This window comes from Lissotriton helveticus, chromosome 4_1, assembly GCF_964261635.1.
Source record: "Lissotriton helveticus chromosome 4_1, aLisHel1.1, whole genome shotgun sequence".
In the NCBI taxonomy this organism is placed as follows: domain Eukaryota; kingdom Metazoa; phylum Chordata; class Amphibia; order Caudata; family Salamandridae; genus Lissotriton; species Lissotriton helveticus.
The window spans coordinates 644,487,160-644,502,529 of record NC_136063.1 but is presented as its reverse complement, the minus strand read 5'-3'; the positions used below and the strand labels follow the sequence as shown (position 1 = coordinate 644,502,529).

Here is a 15,370-nt window from a genome sequence, read left to right as displayed (position 1 = left end):
TTTATCATTGTCACATAGTCTCCAACAAAAAGCATATGAGCTCCGAGTTGGTCCATATGAGTTCAACAGGAAACCATTAAGAATGTTATCACAGTTATCTAATTGAATTATAAGCTATTTATTTGCACTTGGGCAGCGTATGTGACTAAATGTGGGTATTCTCTAAGTCGCTGCCTGGCCTTCTGATAAAAGAACTGGATCGTTTAACTTTGATTTGGAAAATACATCTCATTCAATATGTGCCAACGTTCTCTATACATTAATAATAGTTTCACTGTGAGATCATTAAAATCATTTTAGCAGATTTCATACATTTGAACATACTTTGTTGCAACTGAGTGTACAACCTCCATTATGCATACGAAAGCAAATGAGACACAACGTATAAACCTTTGTGACCAGCAGGGGGCCTGTTCAGTCCTATGAAAAACAATTTTTGCTGAGTTGCAGCGCCCCCCTTTCTCTTTTCACTTTTGGATGACATCATTGGGTTAGAAGAAAGCAGTGAGGGTGTGAGGCCTACTCTGCATTGTAATCAGAAGCAAACAGAAAAACACTTCCCTTCCCTACAATTATGTATGACTAACCACTTCTGTGTTTATAGTCAGGAGACTGCAGGATCGTGTGAAAACGCCGACTATTGGCGGATGGCTAAGTAAATGCTTCCTGAAGGTGAAGCAGAAGTGACGAAGGACTGCAGTAAGCAGTTCCCTCTAGCCGTCTGACTGCACTGCTTTCTGCATTTCTAACAACTTGGCTTTGCCACGGCCTTTTACAGTGAAATGCATGAGGAAAATGACTTTGACGACGAGCCGGACTACGCCTGTGTTTTTGTCACGTCAGATAGTTCGTTGTGGACAAAGAAGCTGTCCGAGCTGAAGCAGGGGAGCAAAGACGTTCGTGCTGGAAGTGCGGTAACCTTCACGCTGCCGGCGGTGCAGTACGTTACTCAGCAGGGCGAGCCGCTGCTCTCCGGGCAGCAGGACTACAAAGGCACGGTACTCTTTCACGCGCACGGTAAGTTGTTTCTGTTTAAACGAGAGATAAACAGTGCACAGCACAGCCCTGTGGCTGCTTCAGGGACAGCAGTCTACAAGAAGAGAAACAGCAGGATAGGTTGAGACGTGCAAGCATGCTAGAGCGTGCGTACTGGCCCTAGTTATGGCTCTGAATATATCTAGCTTTTTTGACACACTTGAGAGTGTGCCGTTTTTCGGTTGCTTGCCTTCTAGGGTTTAACAATGTGTTGTGCTGCCTATACATCTGCATGAATAGTCACCAATACAAAATCGTTTTAGTGTCAACTATTTAGCCTGCCTCTGGAAAATATGAATATTCTCTTCTATGCACTAATTTATAGGCAAATAGCAGAGACTGCATTCTATTTAGCTGTCATCATGCAAACAAGGAAGCTTCACCTTTTACCCAGCTACTGGTTAAATAGCAAATATTATGTATCATTTGATCTTCGCGGGAAACACTCGCTGCGGGGGGCTTGTTGGCCACAAGGAGGTCTGAAAACACCAGCGCCCACAAGGCACCAGGGCTTGGTGAACCTCCCTGCCACGCCCCCCTCACCTGCAATATATCGAGTGATTTGACTGCAGAAGAGCGGAGTTCGTTTGAAACGCTGGGAGATCGGCTGTTTTTCTGGTGCGTGAATTACCTGCCTGAAATCTAAAACTGCAGCGCACTGAGGCAATCGCCAGGACTTTTGTGCCTACAGCGCTATTTGGCAGCGCTTGAACCACCACTGCTCGCGTTTCCCGCTTCGCGGGAAACACTCGCTGCGGGGGGCTTGTTGGCCACAAGGAGGTCTGAAAACTCCAGCGCCCACAAGGCACCAGGGCTTGGTGAACCTCCCTGCCACGCCCCCCTCACCTGCAATAAATTGAAAGGAAATACCGCGCATCGCGGGACGCGCGCGGGCGGCGCCGGGCTAAGCCCGGGCAAAGGGCGGGCCCTCAGTGGCCGAGGTAGGCCGGGCCGGGCCCGGTTATTTACTTTGATTGAGATAACTGGATTGTTTGAACTCGAGTCGCATTGTGTGTCTCGGACGATCTCAGGATTATTAATTTTTCAGATACTGTTGTGTTATCCTCCTGAACAGTTTTGTTTTGTGGTCATTATTGGATCCTCTGGACTATAAATTTTATTTAGGTTCTTAAAAAATATATTTTTAAATATTTTATATTACTTCTTCTGGAGGCTGGTTCTTTTGTGTTATTATTTTCTTTTCTTTTATTCTTGTGTAAAAAATGGCTAAAACATTGCGTTCAGGGAGAGAAGTTGGAGGCATTTTGGCCTCACAAAAAGAGCCCGTTCGCATAAGAAACAAATCTGTGAACAACCCTCCACTGAAGGGTCAATCCCAACTATTGGATCTCTGGGTTCTGCCGAATCTTAAGAACACTAACGTGTCAATGAATAAAGTTACCGGTGCTATGGGCCAGGAGATCCATACCTCTGCTCTCATGTCTCCCCCATCCAACTTGGTGCGTTCTCCTGCACCACATTTGGTATTGGCGGTGTCTTCGCCTCTTGTTAATTTTGAAGGGAAGGGAGAAGGCACGGCTGAACTAGTGGGACTTGAAGGAGTTCATCCAACGCTTCCATTGTTGTCCTATGCTTCACAGGCTGAGGGGTCGGGTGGCGGTTTGCTGTCATCATCCACCGGCCCAGAATCCCGCGGCCATTGTGCAAACATTGTTGAAGTGGAGACTAAGGCTCCTTGTAGACCTATGGCCGATGTGACCCCTTCTAAGCTTATGATGCATAGTAGTACCCCCTCCTTAAATGATCAGGGCACATCTAATTTGTTAGATGCTTCCGGGTCATTGGGGTTTAATTTATCTGGTATATGTCATCCTCACGAGGCATGTGAAAAACCTATTTCTGAGTCCATGATTGCTTTGGAACAATTGTTATCCTCGATATTAGCCCTATTGGGGAAATTTGTTGGCAGCTCAGATTGCATTTTGGACTCAGTTACTCAAATCCTGAAGGCTCTATTACAAAAATCTACTGTCTTAAAAGGTGACCCTGGTACCATGATGGAGCATTGCTTACAAGTGGGCGAAATAAATGATGATGCCCAAATCGTTAAGATGAAGGATATGTCGACATCTCCTCAATTACACATTGTAGCATGCCCTTTAACAGCAGCGTCGAACTGCATTAAGAATTCGGTTCTAGAGATTGAGGAGGAAAATGTTTCTACTGTTGGACGGAATGGGGTTCTAGATCTTTTTCCCATCTTTACATCTGAGAATAGAAAAGATGAGTATGAAGCTAATCCTGTTGTAAAGAAAAAAACCGGTAAACATGGTAACAATAAAGGAAATAAAAAGAAACCTATCCGTAAACATAAGAAGAAAAGGCAGCGCCGAATAAAATTCCAAAATTGTTCGATTGTAGGGGAGAATGAAGTAGTTGACTCGGCATTCCGCTCACTATCTGTAATGGCGGATGCTGAATCTAACTCCTTCTCTCCTGTACCCTCAAATGGAGAATGTGAATTGGGGCCCCTATTATCTCAGGAGGTGCTGTTGCGAATGGGGGGTCCCTTGTCAAATAAGCCTCTATCACTTGTGAATGGAGACCCATGTAATTTTCCATCCGGATCTCTTAATCCATTGGCCCCCCCTTTTCCTCGGCTAGAGACATTGTTGATGACCCTACCATGGAGGTCCCCCAATTTACATCTAAAGGTCCAGTGGACACTCTAGTCCTGGACTTTTTTCCTTTATTTGATGTGGACCTTCCCTTAAATAGAGCTTGGTTATTAAAGCGCTTTAGTGAGAGCGAAAGCCTCCGCCATATCCAAACTAGAGATATTGAGTTGGTCACCCTGTTTGGTGAAGTTAAGGTTTTGAGTATAAGGGTTAAATTCTACTCACCAATTATTGTAAACCTTATACTGCAGCATGCAGAGATTTTCCAACGGACGGGTATTGATATTCTCCCGATCTTTAATTTGGGCAACATTAAGTATGCATTCGGAGAGCCTTTTGGAGGAGATAAAACTAAGGGGGTGTCCCTTTCTCTTGGGGATCTGAAGATTCGGGTCTCCAAGGGAAAACGTTTGGTCTCACAAGCGAATCCGCAGCCGCCAATACAGACTTCCTCATGTTTAGAGGATAAGGATCGGTGGAATTGGTTACATGGAGCCTTGACTACAAAAACTAAGGACAACCCCAGACTGTTTCAGCATCTTTAACAGCTCGCTGAATATTATTTCTTGGAATGCATCAGGGATTCATAGTAGCCCAGAGAAATTTGATTTTCTTTTTTCACTGGGAGCGAATGTGATTTGTTTGCAGGAAACCTGGTGTGTCAATATGTTGAATGTGTCCAAAGATTTTTATGTCTTGGAAGTGCCCGCTGCCCCCTCCAAGAAAGGTCACGCCAGGGGGGGGATCGCCTGTTTACTATCTAATAAAGTGCAATGGGGATTCTCTCATTATATTGACTCCTGCAAACTTTTCCATGCCGTTACTATTGAAAATCTGTTTAATGCTGGTATTAAGGCCCCTATTGTGATTTTAAATGTTTATATACCTCCAGACGAATGTTTTAATGTGGGAATGAAGCGGATATTTCGCTATGTAGATCAAATTAAAAATGTTCCCGCTCCTCCAGTGGTTATGATCATGGGTGATTTCAATTGTAAGATTTCCAATGTTAGTCTGGAGCTTTTCAGGAATAAGTGTAAAGAAGAGGCTCACTTTGTCCCCCAGGCTCTCTTCCCGGAAAAGTCAGTAACAAATAAAAGAGGGAAGATTCTGTTAGAAGAGTTGATGGCCGTTGATGGGCTTATAATAAATGGGAGATTACCGTCGGACGTCCCGGCAAAATTTACCCATAAGTCCCCCTTTGGGTCTTCCATCTTGGATTATGTCATCGTGGACTATGGCCTGTTTCCATCTATTCTCGATCTCAAGACAATACCTACCCCCCTGAGTGACCATACTCCATTATTGGTAACTATTTCCTTAAAAAGCCTGCCCACCGCACCCTGGTCCCTTAATGGCAGTGATGCTGCCTTCCATGTTTCTACGGGAAGGTGCTATTGGAATTCCTTTGCCATTAAAGGGGTGAAGGAATTGTTACTTAATACCATTTTAGTTCTTAATGAGTGGCAGGGTAACGAAATAGTATATTTTGAAGAATTTTTGCGTAAGGTCATTTCTTGTGCTAAAAAATCTTCACGAGCAAAAAGAGGGGTTGAAGTTCCCTGGGCATTGTGTATTTTAAACAAGGAAATTAATAACCTTGTCCGGGAACAATATCTAGAAAGAGGCATTGAACGTGGAAGAGAGATTTCCAGGTTAAAAAGAAAGAGAAATAGACTTAAGTTAAAAATAAAAAAGGCTAAGGAAGATATTACCTGGATTGATCTGCGGGAATCTGTGGTACATGGCAGGATTAGAGATTTTTGGGCAATAATAGGTAAGGGGTGTGGATCTAGATTAAGCCCCTCCCCTATCCCTATCGGGGAAGAGATATGGGCCAGTTATATACGGGACCTGTATGCAGGGAACTGCATGTCTGACACTTCCGCCCTTGAAGATACCCTATGTGATGTTAGTAGCATGGGTTCGGATGCGGTTGGCCTAATGAATTATCCTTCAGCAGAGGAAATTGAGACGGCCATAAAAAATATGCGTGTCTCTGGGGCAATGGGTCCAGACGAACTCCCCATGACGGTCCTTAAACAGGACCCGCTCGGGTGGAGTACAATTTTGTACCCTTTGTTCAAAGTATGTTTTATGACTAAAAAGGTACCCGCCTCGTGGAGGGGGAGTATCCTGGTCCCTATTTTTAAGAAGGGAATGAGGGATTGCCCGAGTAACTATCGCTTGATCGCGCTCCTTGACTCAATTGGGAAGGTGTTCGCGAAATGTCTCCTAGGATACCTATCCGCGTGGGTCGAGGAGAACAATATTCTGCCGTTTGCTCAGACTGGGTTCCGTAGGAATCACGGAACCCTAGATAATCTTACCGCTCTACATGTGGTTACGGACAAATATGTACAGGTGCGAAGGGGGACGGTGTATGCAGCATTTATCGATTTCTCCACCGCGTTCGATAAAGTGGACCGTGGAATGTTGTGGAGAAAATTGGCTGCTCTAGGTCTCCCGCCCTACCTGTTGGAGTTGGTCCGGGCCCTCCATACAGAGACCTGGTGTAGGGTCCTGCTGGGGGGTGAAGGGGGCCTCTCTGACCCTATTCTATCGTGTAACGGCCTTAAACAAGGCTGTTTACTGGCTCCCCTTTTATTCTCGTTATATACGGCTGATTTGCCCGCTGCCATGTCTAACACTGAGGGTATTGCCCCTCTGGTGGGGGGGTCCCCTCTACCTTGTCTGATGTATGCAGACGACGTTCTCATCCTTGATCTGACTCCCAAAGGACTTTCAAATAGGCTACATGCTCTTCATAGTTATGCTGTGGCTCATAGCATGAAGATTAACATATCCAAGAGTAAGGTTATGTGTATAGTAGGTAAAAGGAGGGGTCGAGTAGCAGATTTTGGTTGGTACATTGGGGGGCAAAAGTTAGAGGTTGTTAAGTCATATACTTTTTTGGGGAAAATTGTTACGGCTAATCTGAGTGAGAAACTCCACATAGAGCACTGTTCCCGCAAAGCTGTTGCACACGGCAAAGGTCTAAACTCTCTATATCAAGCAACGGGGAAACGTCACTTCCCGATTTTATTGGAGGTGTACAGAGCCAAAATCCCGGCAACTATTCTCTATGGTATAGAGTTAATAGAGGTAAAAAAGTGGGACTTTTGCAATCGGATTGAGGGGAAACTTTTAAGATCTCTCTCCTCATTAAACACTGCATGTTCTTTGGCCGCCTGTAGGATTGAATTTGGTCTAAGGAGCAGTTGGGTACAGGGACTCTGTGCCCTTGTAAGATGGGTGTCTTGTCTTGCAAGAGCGGAAGCTGGGACACTGAGAGCTTTGCTCAAAAAGGAACTTCTAGGTAGTTTCAATGAGTTTTCCCAACTCGTTCGTAATTTCAGAATAGCCGTAAAGTTTCTAAAATTAGAAGAAACTACCCTTTTTTCGTATTCACCTATACAGTTAAAACTTGTTTTAAAAACAGCCTCTTGGGACCTCTGCTTCCAATCAGATAAAAAATCAATTCAGGGAAAGAAGAATATAGATATTCTCCTTGATACTTACATGATGAAGCAGCCACAACCTTATGTGCGATGGTCCCTCCCACACGGCATACGAAGATTTTGGTTTTTGTTACGTTATGATTTAATACCCTTAAATCTTCTGCTATCTAAATGGTATGGCTCCTCCTCTTTGTGCAACCTATGTAAATTAAATATTCAGGATTGCATGCATGTCCTACTGATCTGCCCGGCGTTATGTAAATGGCGCACTAGATGGATAAAAGCAATTTGTTTTCGTCTTGGCATCTTAACTTTGAATGATTTTCGTCATGCATTGTATTTTCCTCCTAGCGAAATGTTCTGCTTCTACATTTTTAATTTTTTTAAAGGTTTTTTAGCTATTTACTGATATTTTATGGAGATGCTCTTTGACTTGTCAATCATTTACTGTTCTGGTGGGTAAATTAACTAGTATCTAGGTTAGATATTTCTTGGGAGGCTAACCCTCTGCATTTGTACTGCTTTGTATTGTATTTTTGTATATTTTTTGGTGTGAATATTAATCAGCATCTATGCTAGATATTTCTTGGGTGGCTAACCCTCTGTATTTGCATTGATTTGTATTTGTGTTTTTTGTATATTTTATGTGGCCCTCTGCGGAGAGCCAAAATCATAATAAAATAAATTGAATTGATCTAGGGTGACCAACTGGCATTGGTGCAAATTCAGGACGGTGAGTGTAAAAATTCAGGACAAAGGGTCAAAATTCAGGACACAAATTCAGGACAGGAGGTCAAAATTGAGGACAAAACTTCAGGACAATAGGTACGTTTTACAGACACATCAGAGGTCGCGCAATAGTATATAAGTAAGCCCAGCCATTTCCAAACATATTCAACCATTTGCAAACCTATCCATCATGTATCCTTCCATCTATCATTTCACTCATCCATCCCTTCATCCATCCCCTCATTCATCCTTTCACTCATCCTCCATTATCCATCCATCCATCCGCGGCCAGGGCGACTGACGCTGGAATCTGGGGACCACGGTTCGATCCCCGGCTCCGGCGGCAGGTTAACCCAGCACCATGTGACTCTGGGCAATAGCTCGCTTAATCTTCCCGACGGCCCCCAGCGCCTAGAGACCCTTACGGGTGATTGTGCGCTTTACAAATGTGGACTTTACTTTACTTTACCCTTTCACCCTATCCATCTGTACACTTATCCATCCACTCTTCATCCCATCCATCCATTCACTCATCCATTCAGCCATTTACCCTTTCACCAATCCAGCCATCCTTTCACTTACTAATCCTTCCACCCATCCACTCTTTAAATCATCCATCCATCCTCCCTTTCTCTCTCCATTGACCCTTTCACTTAGCCATCCTTCCTTCCATCCATCCATCCACCCACCCATCCATCCATCTACTCATCCACTCATGAATCCATCCATTGACCCTATCATTCATCCATCTATCATTTCACTCCTTCACACATCTATTCATCCTTGTGTCCATCTACCCTCCCTTTCACTCACTCATCCATCCTTACATCCACCCTTTCACTCATATGTCCATTCATTCACCCTTGCACTTATCAATCCATCAATCCATCCATCATTTCACTCATCCACCTACCCACCCATCATCCACCCAACCATCCACCCACCCACCATCCACCCACCTACTCATCCATCCTTTCACCCACCCACCATCCAATCCACTGATCCATCCTTTCACCCACCCACCATCCACCCACCCACTCATCCATCCATCCATCCTTTCACCCACCCACCCATTCATCATCCATCCATCCTTTCACCCACCCACTCATCATCCATCCATCCTTTCACCCACCCACTCTCCATCCATCCATCCTTTCACCCACCCATCATCCATCCATCCATCCATCCGCCCTTCCCCTCATCATCCATCCATCCTTCCCCTCATCATCCATCCATCCTTTTCCCTCATCATCCATCCTTCTACCCACCTACTCATCATCCATCCATCCTTCCCCTCATCATCCATCCATCCTTTCACCCACCCCCTCATCATCCATCCATTCCCTCATCATCCATCTATCCATCCTTTCACCCACCCCCTCATCATCCATCCATCCACCCTTCCCCTCATCATCCATCCTTTCACCCACCCCCTCATCATCCATCCATCCTTCCCCTCATCATCCATCTTTCCCCTCATCATCCATCCATCCATCCCCTCATCATCCATCCATCCTTTCAACCACCCCCTCATCATCCATCCATTCCATCATCATCCATCCATCCATCCTTTCACCCACCCCCTCATCATCCATCCATCCACCCTTCCCCTCATCATCCATCCTTTCACCCACCCCCTCATCATCCATCCATCCATCCATCCTTCCCCTCATCATCCATCCTTCCCCTCATCATCCTTCCATCCACCCCCTCATCATCCATCCATCCATCCTTCCCCTCATCATCCATCCTTCCCCTCATCATCCATCCATCCATCCATCCATCCTTTCACCCACCCATCCATCCATCCCCTCCATCCATCCCTTCATCCTTCCCCTCATCCATCCATCCTTCCTTCCCCTCATCCATCCATCCTTCCTTCCCCTCATCCATCCATCCCCTCATCCATCCATCCATCCCCTCATCCATCCATCCTTCCCCTCATCCATCCATCCTTCCCCTCATCCATCCATCCTTCCCCTCATCCATCCATCCTTCCACTCATCCATCCTTTCTTTCATCCATCATCCATCCTTCCCCTCACCCATCCATCCATCCCATCCATTTATCCTTCCTCTCATCCATCCATCCTTCCCCTCCATCCATCCATCCATCCTTCTCCTCATCCATCATCCTTCCCCTCATCCATTTTTCCCCTCATCCATCATCCAGCTACCCTTCCACCCATACATCCAGCTATTTACATTTTCTCTCCATCCTTCCCCTCACTCATCAATCCATCCATCATCTCTCATTATCCATTTATTCAATCTTTCATTCATCCATTCACCCTTTCACTAATTCATCCAGCCATTCACCCATCCCTTCACTTACTTACTCGCACACCTTTCCATATTAATTTTGAGCTGAGCCCTTTTGAGAAGAGGCCCATCAAGAACTTCACCCTCGCTGCAGAAGCCATTCCAGGACTGGGACAGAAGCCACCCAGGGTGGAGACAGGATCCACCACAGGGGGGGACAAGAGCCATCACAGGCGGGGGTGGACTGGAGCCACAACTTGGGGGGACAGGAGCCATCACAGGCGGGGGTGGACTGGAGCCACCACATGGGGGGACAGGAGCCATCACTGAGGGGAGGGCAGGAGCCATCACAGGAGAGTGAACAGGATCCACCAGGGTGGGCACAGGGGTGGGCATGCAGTATTCTAGTATCATCTTGGGCTCCTTGCCCCCTCCTGCACAAGATAACGAGAAGACAGGCTCTCTGTCCAAAATGCCATCCCCCACTTCCCCCACTGTGATGTACAGTACTTACAGGAGATACTCTAAGAGAACTGATTGAACTGATTGTCCTCCATACTTTGTTAATCAGTGTGGGTGCGATTGTGCCATTTCTTTATTGTATTACATTATAGACTGCATGTTTGAAGAACCGAGGTTTGCTTACAATTTAGTGACAGTAATTAAGCTCGGTGAAGAGAAGCACATGCTGCCTCGGTGTAATCAGGGGTGTAATCTGGCCGAGTCTAGGATGTTTGGGGCCCGGGGTAGAAATGGAATGTGTGAGCCCCCCCTCTAAATAGCAGAGACATGATGCATTCAGGCCTGTTTGCAAGTGAATAGATGTCGCTGCTCCTGAAGCTGCAGCCCCTCCTCTCAGTCACCTTCGAAGCACCTCTTAACAGGTCATCAAGGGCTGGAGGTGTGAGGGTGCCATCCCGCTGTGCCTCTCTAATGCTGCGGGGCATCTGAGGAGCTTTGGAGCAGCATCGGAGTGAAGAAGGGAGGTGGGTGCAAGCTGTGCCGGCGTTAGGGTGGGGCAACCGGTGCCCTGTTAAAATGACGGACAAATGGCGTCCGTTAAAGAATCCTTCACGGACAACGGACAGACGGACGAAATTACGGACTGTCCGTGAAATTTACGGACGGTTGGTCACCCTAATTTGATCAGAGTTTGTTCAAACTCAGCTAGTTAAACAACAGAGATTATGCACAATTTGATCACATAATGCAATTCGCTGTTATCTGCTGTGCAAAAAGCAAAGGAAGTTCACTATGTGCCCAGGTTCTGACTAAACCAGTGCTTAATTTGAGCAGGTGCTTTCAGGTGCTCAGCACCGGCACTTCTTTCACAGGCTACAATTTCTGGTCCTGCAGGTGGTGGTCTCAATATTAATTGCCCAATTTAAAATAAAAAGAACCACATACATTGCATGGTGACGGGCTGATATGTTTTCATAGGGAGGCATACATCTGTTCAGGCAGGCATGATTGTGTATCATCACTTTAGTGATGATGTCGTCACACCTGTCATGACTCCAAGAAGTCATCACTAACGAATGGCATGCATTCTATTCCCCGAGTCTGCTGCACCCTGCCACTGTCTGGGCCTAAGCCTCCCATTTAATAATTGTAGTGGGGGCCTGCAGCCCTGCATTGCTACTATCCTCAACGTGCTTGATATGGCTGTGGGCCACCACAACTTTTGTGCGCTATGGAGTCACCTGCATTTTCCGTGCGCTGCCTCCAAGCATGCTAATTGCTGAGTGTGCTTGAGCCCAGTAGGTGCAACAGCCATACTTAGTTCTCACAGTCATTGCAGCATTATGGTTGGGAGTGCTTTTGCTGTAGCAGGCAGGGTCACAGCAAGTTGAGCAGTGGATGCCTATGCCGTAGTCATACCTGGACCAAACTAATTACAGGCAGCACTAGCAGTGACATGACCTGCTGTGCTCAAGCAGCCTCCTGACCTGCAACAAATCCAGTAAGACCACACTGATTAATAGGTCCAAAAAAAGCATTTTAATTTGGTGTAAATTTTATTTTCGCACTCATCTGTCAGTGTAGGTAAAGAAGTAAAATGCATGTCTTATGGGACAGACAGCACAGCATGGTTACAGAATAGAGGCTGAGGCAGTGCGGGTGTTGAAAGTTGGGCACACCGGAGGTAGAAGTGAGCTGTAGCCTCCTTGGCATCATTTTCAGCCCCAGCACTTCATTTTTTTTTACAAATTAAGCACTGGACTAAACAGAAGTATTTATGTTTTCAGCCGTGCAAATAGCAGGGAAACGTCACTCACTATCAGGCCGCTGTCTAAAAGGCTTAGATTATAACCACATGTTAAATAGCAATGATTATTTACTATTTGCCTTGTGTGGCAAGCCAGATAGCACAGAAACGTAATTATTTACCTGTTGAGTGTTGTATTAATAGCAGAGATTCTATACCCTTTACCTAGCCACCACTTAAACAGTGGCATTTCTCTGCCATAAACCAGGCTGCCATCCAAATACTACAGAATTGATGCTGTTTAGCTGGTGACTGGGTAAATAATGAGGTTCCTCTGCCATTCAACAAGTCACTGACGGCAATTTCTGAAATTCAATACATATGTGGATTTTGTAAACTCACATAACTGTTCATCTAGGTGAAGTTCCCTCTTAATAAAGTTATGTGGGAGAGCTATCATGAAAACAGTAGAAACTTCATAAAGTTTGCAAAATTTAGAACTTTGATGACATTTCTATACATACTAGCACATTCCACTGGAAGTTGTTGGCTGCCTGCTAATACTGGACAGGGCTTGAAAAGTTTGACTGGAATATTACTGTGCCCTGCAGAAACATTATTGAAAGCGCCTGCACCAACCAACCAGTCCTACTGTGAACTCCCTGCTCTCCTGCAGTGGAAGCTGTTGTCACACCTCCAGTTGCCTGTGGTACGAACCACCAGGGGATCGCTTGCCATCCTGCTTCTGGCTGATATCTAATGTTTGGGATGGGTCTACTGCTAAAACGTAGCCTCTTAGTGGAAGTGGACTGTTTTAAAAAGAAAACTAGTGGCTTAGTCAAGCCCTGCTTACAATGGATATTTACTAACGGTAACTACATATCTACTACCTCTGTCATGGAGCACATAAACATGCAGGACTAGCTAATTTTTGTGTGACTAGTGTGTCTCAAAGCAGGGCCCGCTAGCAATAACAAACAATACATCTTCTACAAGGCATTTGGAGTAGCTTAAGTTGGGGTAAAAAAGATTAATAGTGTATTGATATATTTTGAACTACCCCGTAAGTTGATTCTGCTTTTTTCGAGAAAATGGTACACAACATTTTTCCTTGATGCTGTGGTAGTCCGAGGTCTACCTATGGCTGTCACAGGTCCCAGCGGATGCTGTATCAAAATATAGAGATAATATTGTCATTACGACATAGACTACTGCTACATTGTGAAGGTATGCAAAAAGAACACTTGATGGACAGAGTGCTGATCACTGTCAAACATTCACCTCAGTACAGAGATCTGGGCCTAAATCCATGTTGTTTTGTTACCCATGCCATTCCAGTTTAAACCCAGTCATATGCAAATAAGTCTAGACCCTGCTCCCCATGTGAACAGTCTAACCTGAAGTGCCAGGCCAGCAGCGGCGGCCCGTGGAGGGGCGGCGAGGGGGAGGGGCAGGGTGGAGGGTGTTAAAAACCAGCTTATGGATAATTGCAGGTAAGTAAACAATTTAATTATTCAACCGAATTTCGTAGCACGCCCTGCATCGCAAAATGCGATGCAGTGCGCGCTCCGAAATTCGTTTTAATCATTAAATTGTTTACTTACCTGCAATTATCCATATGCCGGTTTTTAACACCCTCCATCCTGCCCCTCCCCCTCCCCGCCTCCCTGCCCCACCGTAACTCTCTCCATGGGCCAAGTCCTTCCTTGACTCCAGTGGCATGGACAGCACGGTACCCACTTCTGGGCATGGGAAACATCCTTTACAACGCAACTTTTACCACGCAGTGCCTTTACGACGCAACTTTTACAACGCAAACCATTACAACGCATTGCGCTGGGGGGCGCTCTAGGATAGGGAATAGATTTAATTTACTATCCAACACCTTCCCTACTATCCACGGGGACTGGAGTGGTAATAGTAAATTAAACTATTCACTATCCAGCACCCCAAAGCGCTATGCGCTCTAAAGGCATGCGTTGTAAATACCGCGTTGTAAAGGCAAGTGTGGTAAAAGCATGCGTTGTAATGTCATACATCCCTGGGCATTACCGTTGGGGTGACAAATGCTAAAAGAACAATTGATGGACAGGATGCTGATCACTGACAAACATTCACCCCAGTGGGGTGGGGCCATGACTGACAAGAGGGGGTGAAGTCGTGATTAGGTCATGATGCCCCTCCCTCCCATGGTAATACATGGAATATTTTAATCTGCACATCAGCGTATATGGTTTTACACAATTACATTTTTCGGTGTATTTTTGTTTTAAAAGAAAGTATTTTGGTTACAAAATTTCGAAAGAATGTTATAAAGAACATGGAGAGATAGGAGAAAAATAGCAAGCGCACACAGAACAGCTTTCAGGCCTAAATAATCAGAGCTGTCTTGTATCTTTCTTCGACGAGGAAAAGTCGGTTTTGTATACTATGCTATCTATGATTGTATATTTGGAGAGCCTGTTGCTTCAAGCATGGGAATATGTTCTTCACTATACATGACTCACTATATTCCAGTAGACACAAATTACGCAATATGCATTAGTAGAAATAGAATAGGAAAGGATCACAAAAAGTGTACCAATGGAGAAAGAGTTTAGCTAGGGAAAGATGGGAAAGTCTGGCCTCACCTCCAATGTCGCGAGATGTATGAGTAGAGTTACTTTGGTTTGGACTGTGTATTCAAAGATGTGGTTGTGTATCAGTTGAAGTGTGTGTGGCATAGATTAAAGTTGTGTCTGATCTATTGAAAATGATGGTAGGCTGACCTTCTGAAGCCAAATAATCAAGTTGCTTCATCTTGCTTCTATCTTCTGAAAATACTGAACAACATCTTTCCCTGCATCCCTTTTGAGCTGCAGAACTCTGTAATAGTTGCCTTAGTGCTATCAATATTTGACTATTGCAATGCCCTCTATCTCAGCATTTAACAGCGACTACTAAATAAACTCCAGATCCTTCAAAATGCAGCTGCCCACCTTCTCTTCGGCCTTCCAAACCTTCAGTTGCTTTCTCAGGTTCTATTTCAAATTTACT

At 45.2% G+C, this 15,370-nt stretch overlaps 1 protein-coding gene across 1 annotated transcript in view; it reads left to right on the top strand.

Moving 5' to 3' along the window:
• Positions 1 to 487: 487 nt before the first annotated feature.
• Positions 488 to 15,370, top strand: part of LOC144827270 (uncharacterized) — a 197,676-nt gene continuing 182,793 nt past the window's right edge. The window contains exon 1 of the mRNA XM_078685648.1: positions 488 to 1,017. Coding sequence (XP_078541774.1) covers positions 783 to 1,017 — 235 coding nt within the window. The 5' untranslated portion in view covers positions 488 to 782. The remainder of the gene's footprint in view (positions 1,018 to 15,370) is intronic.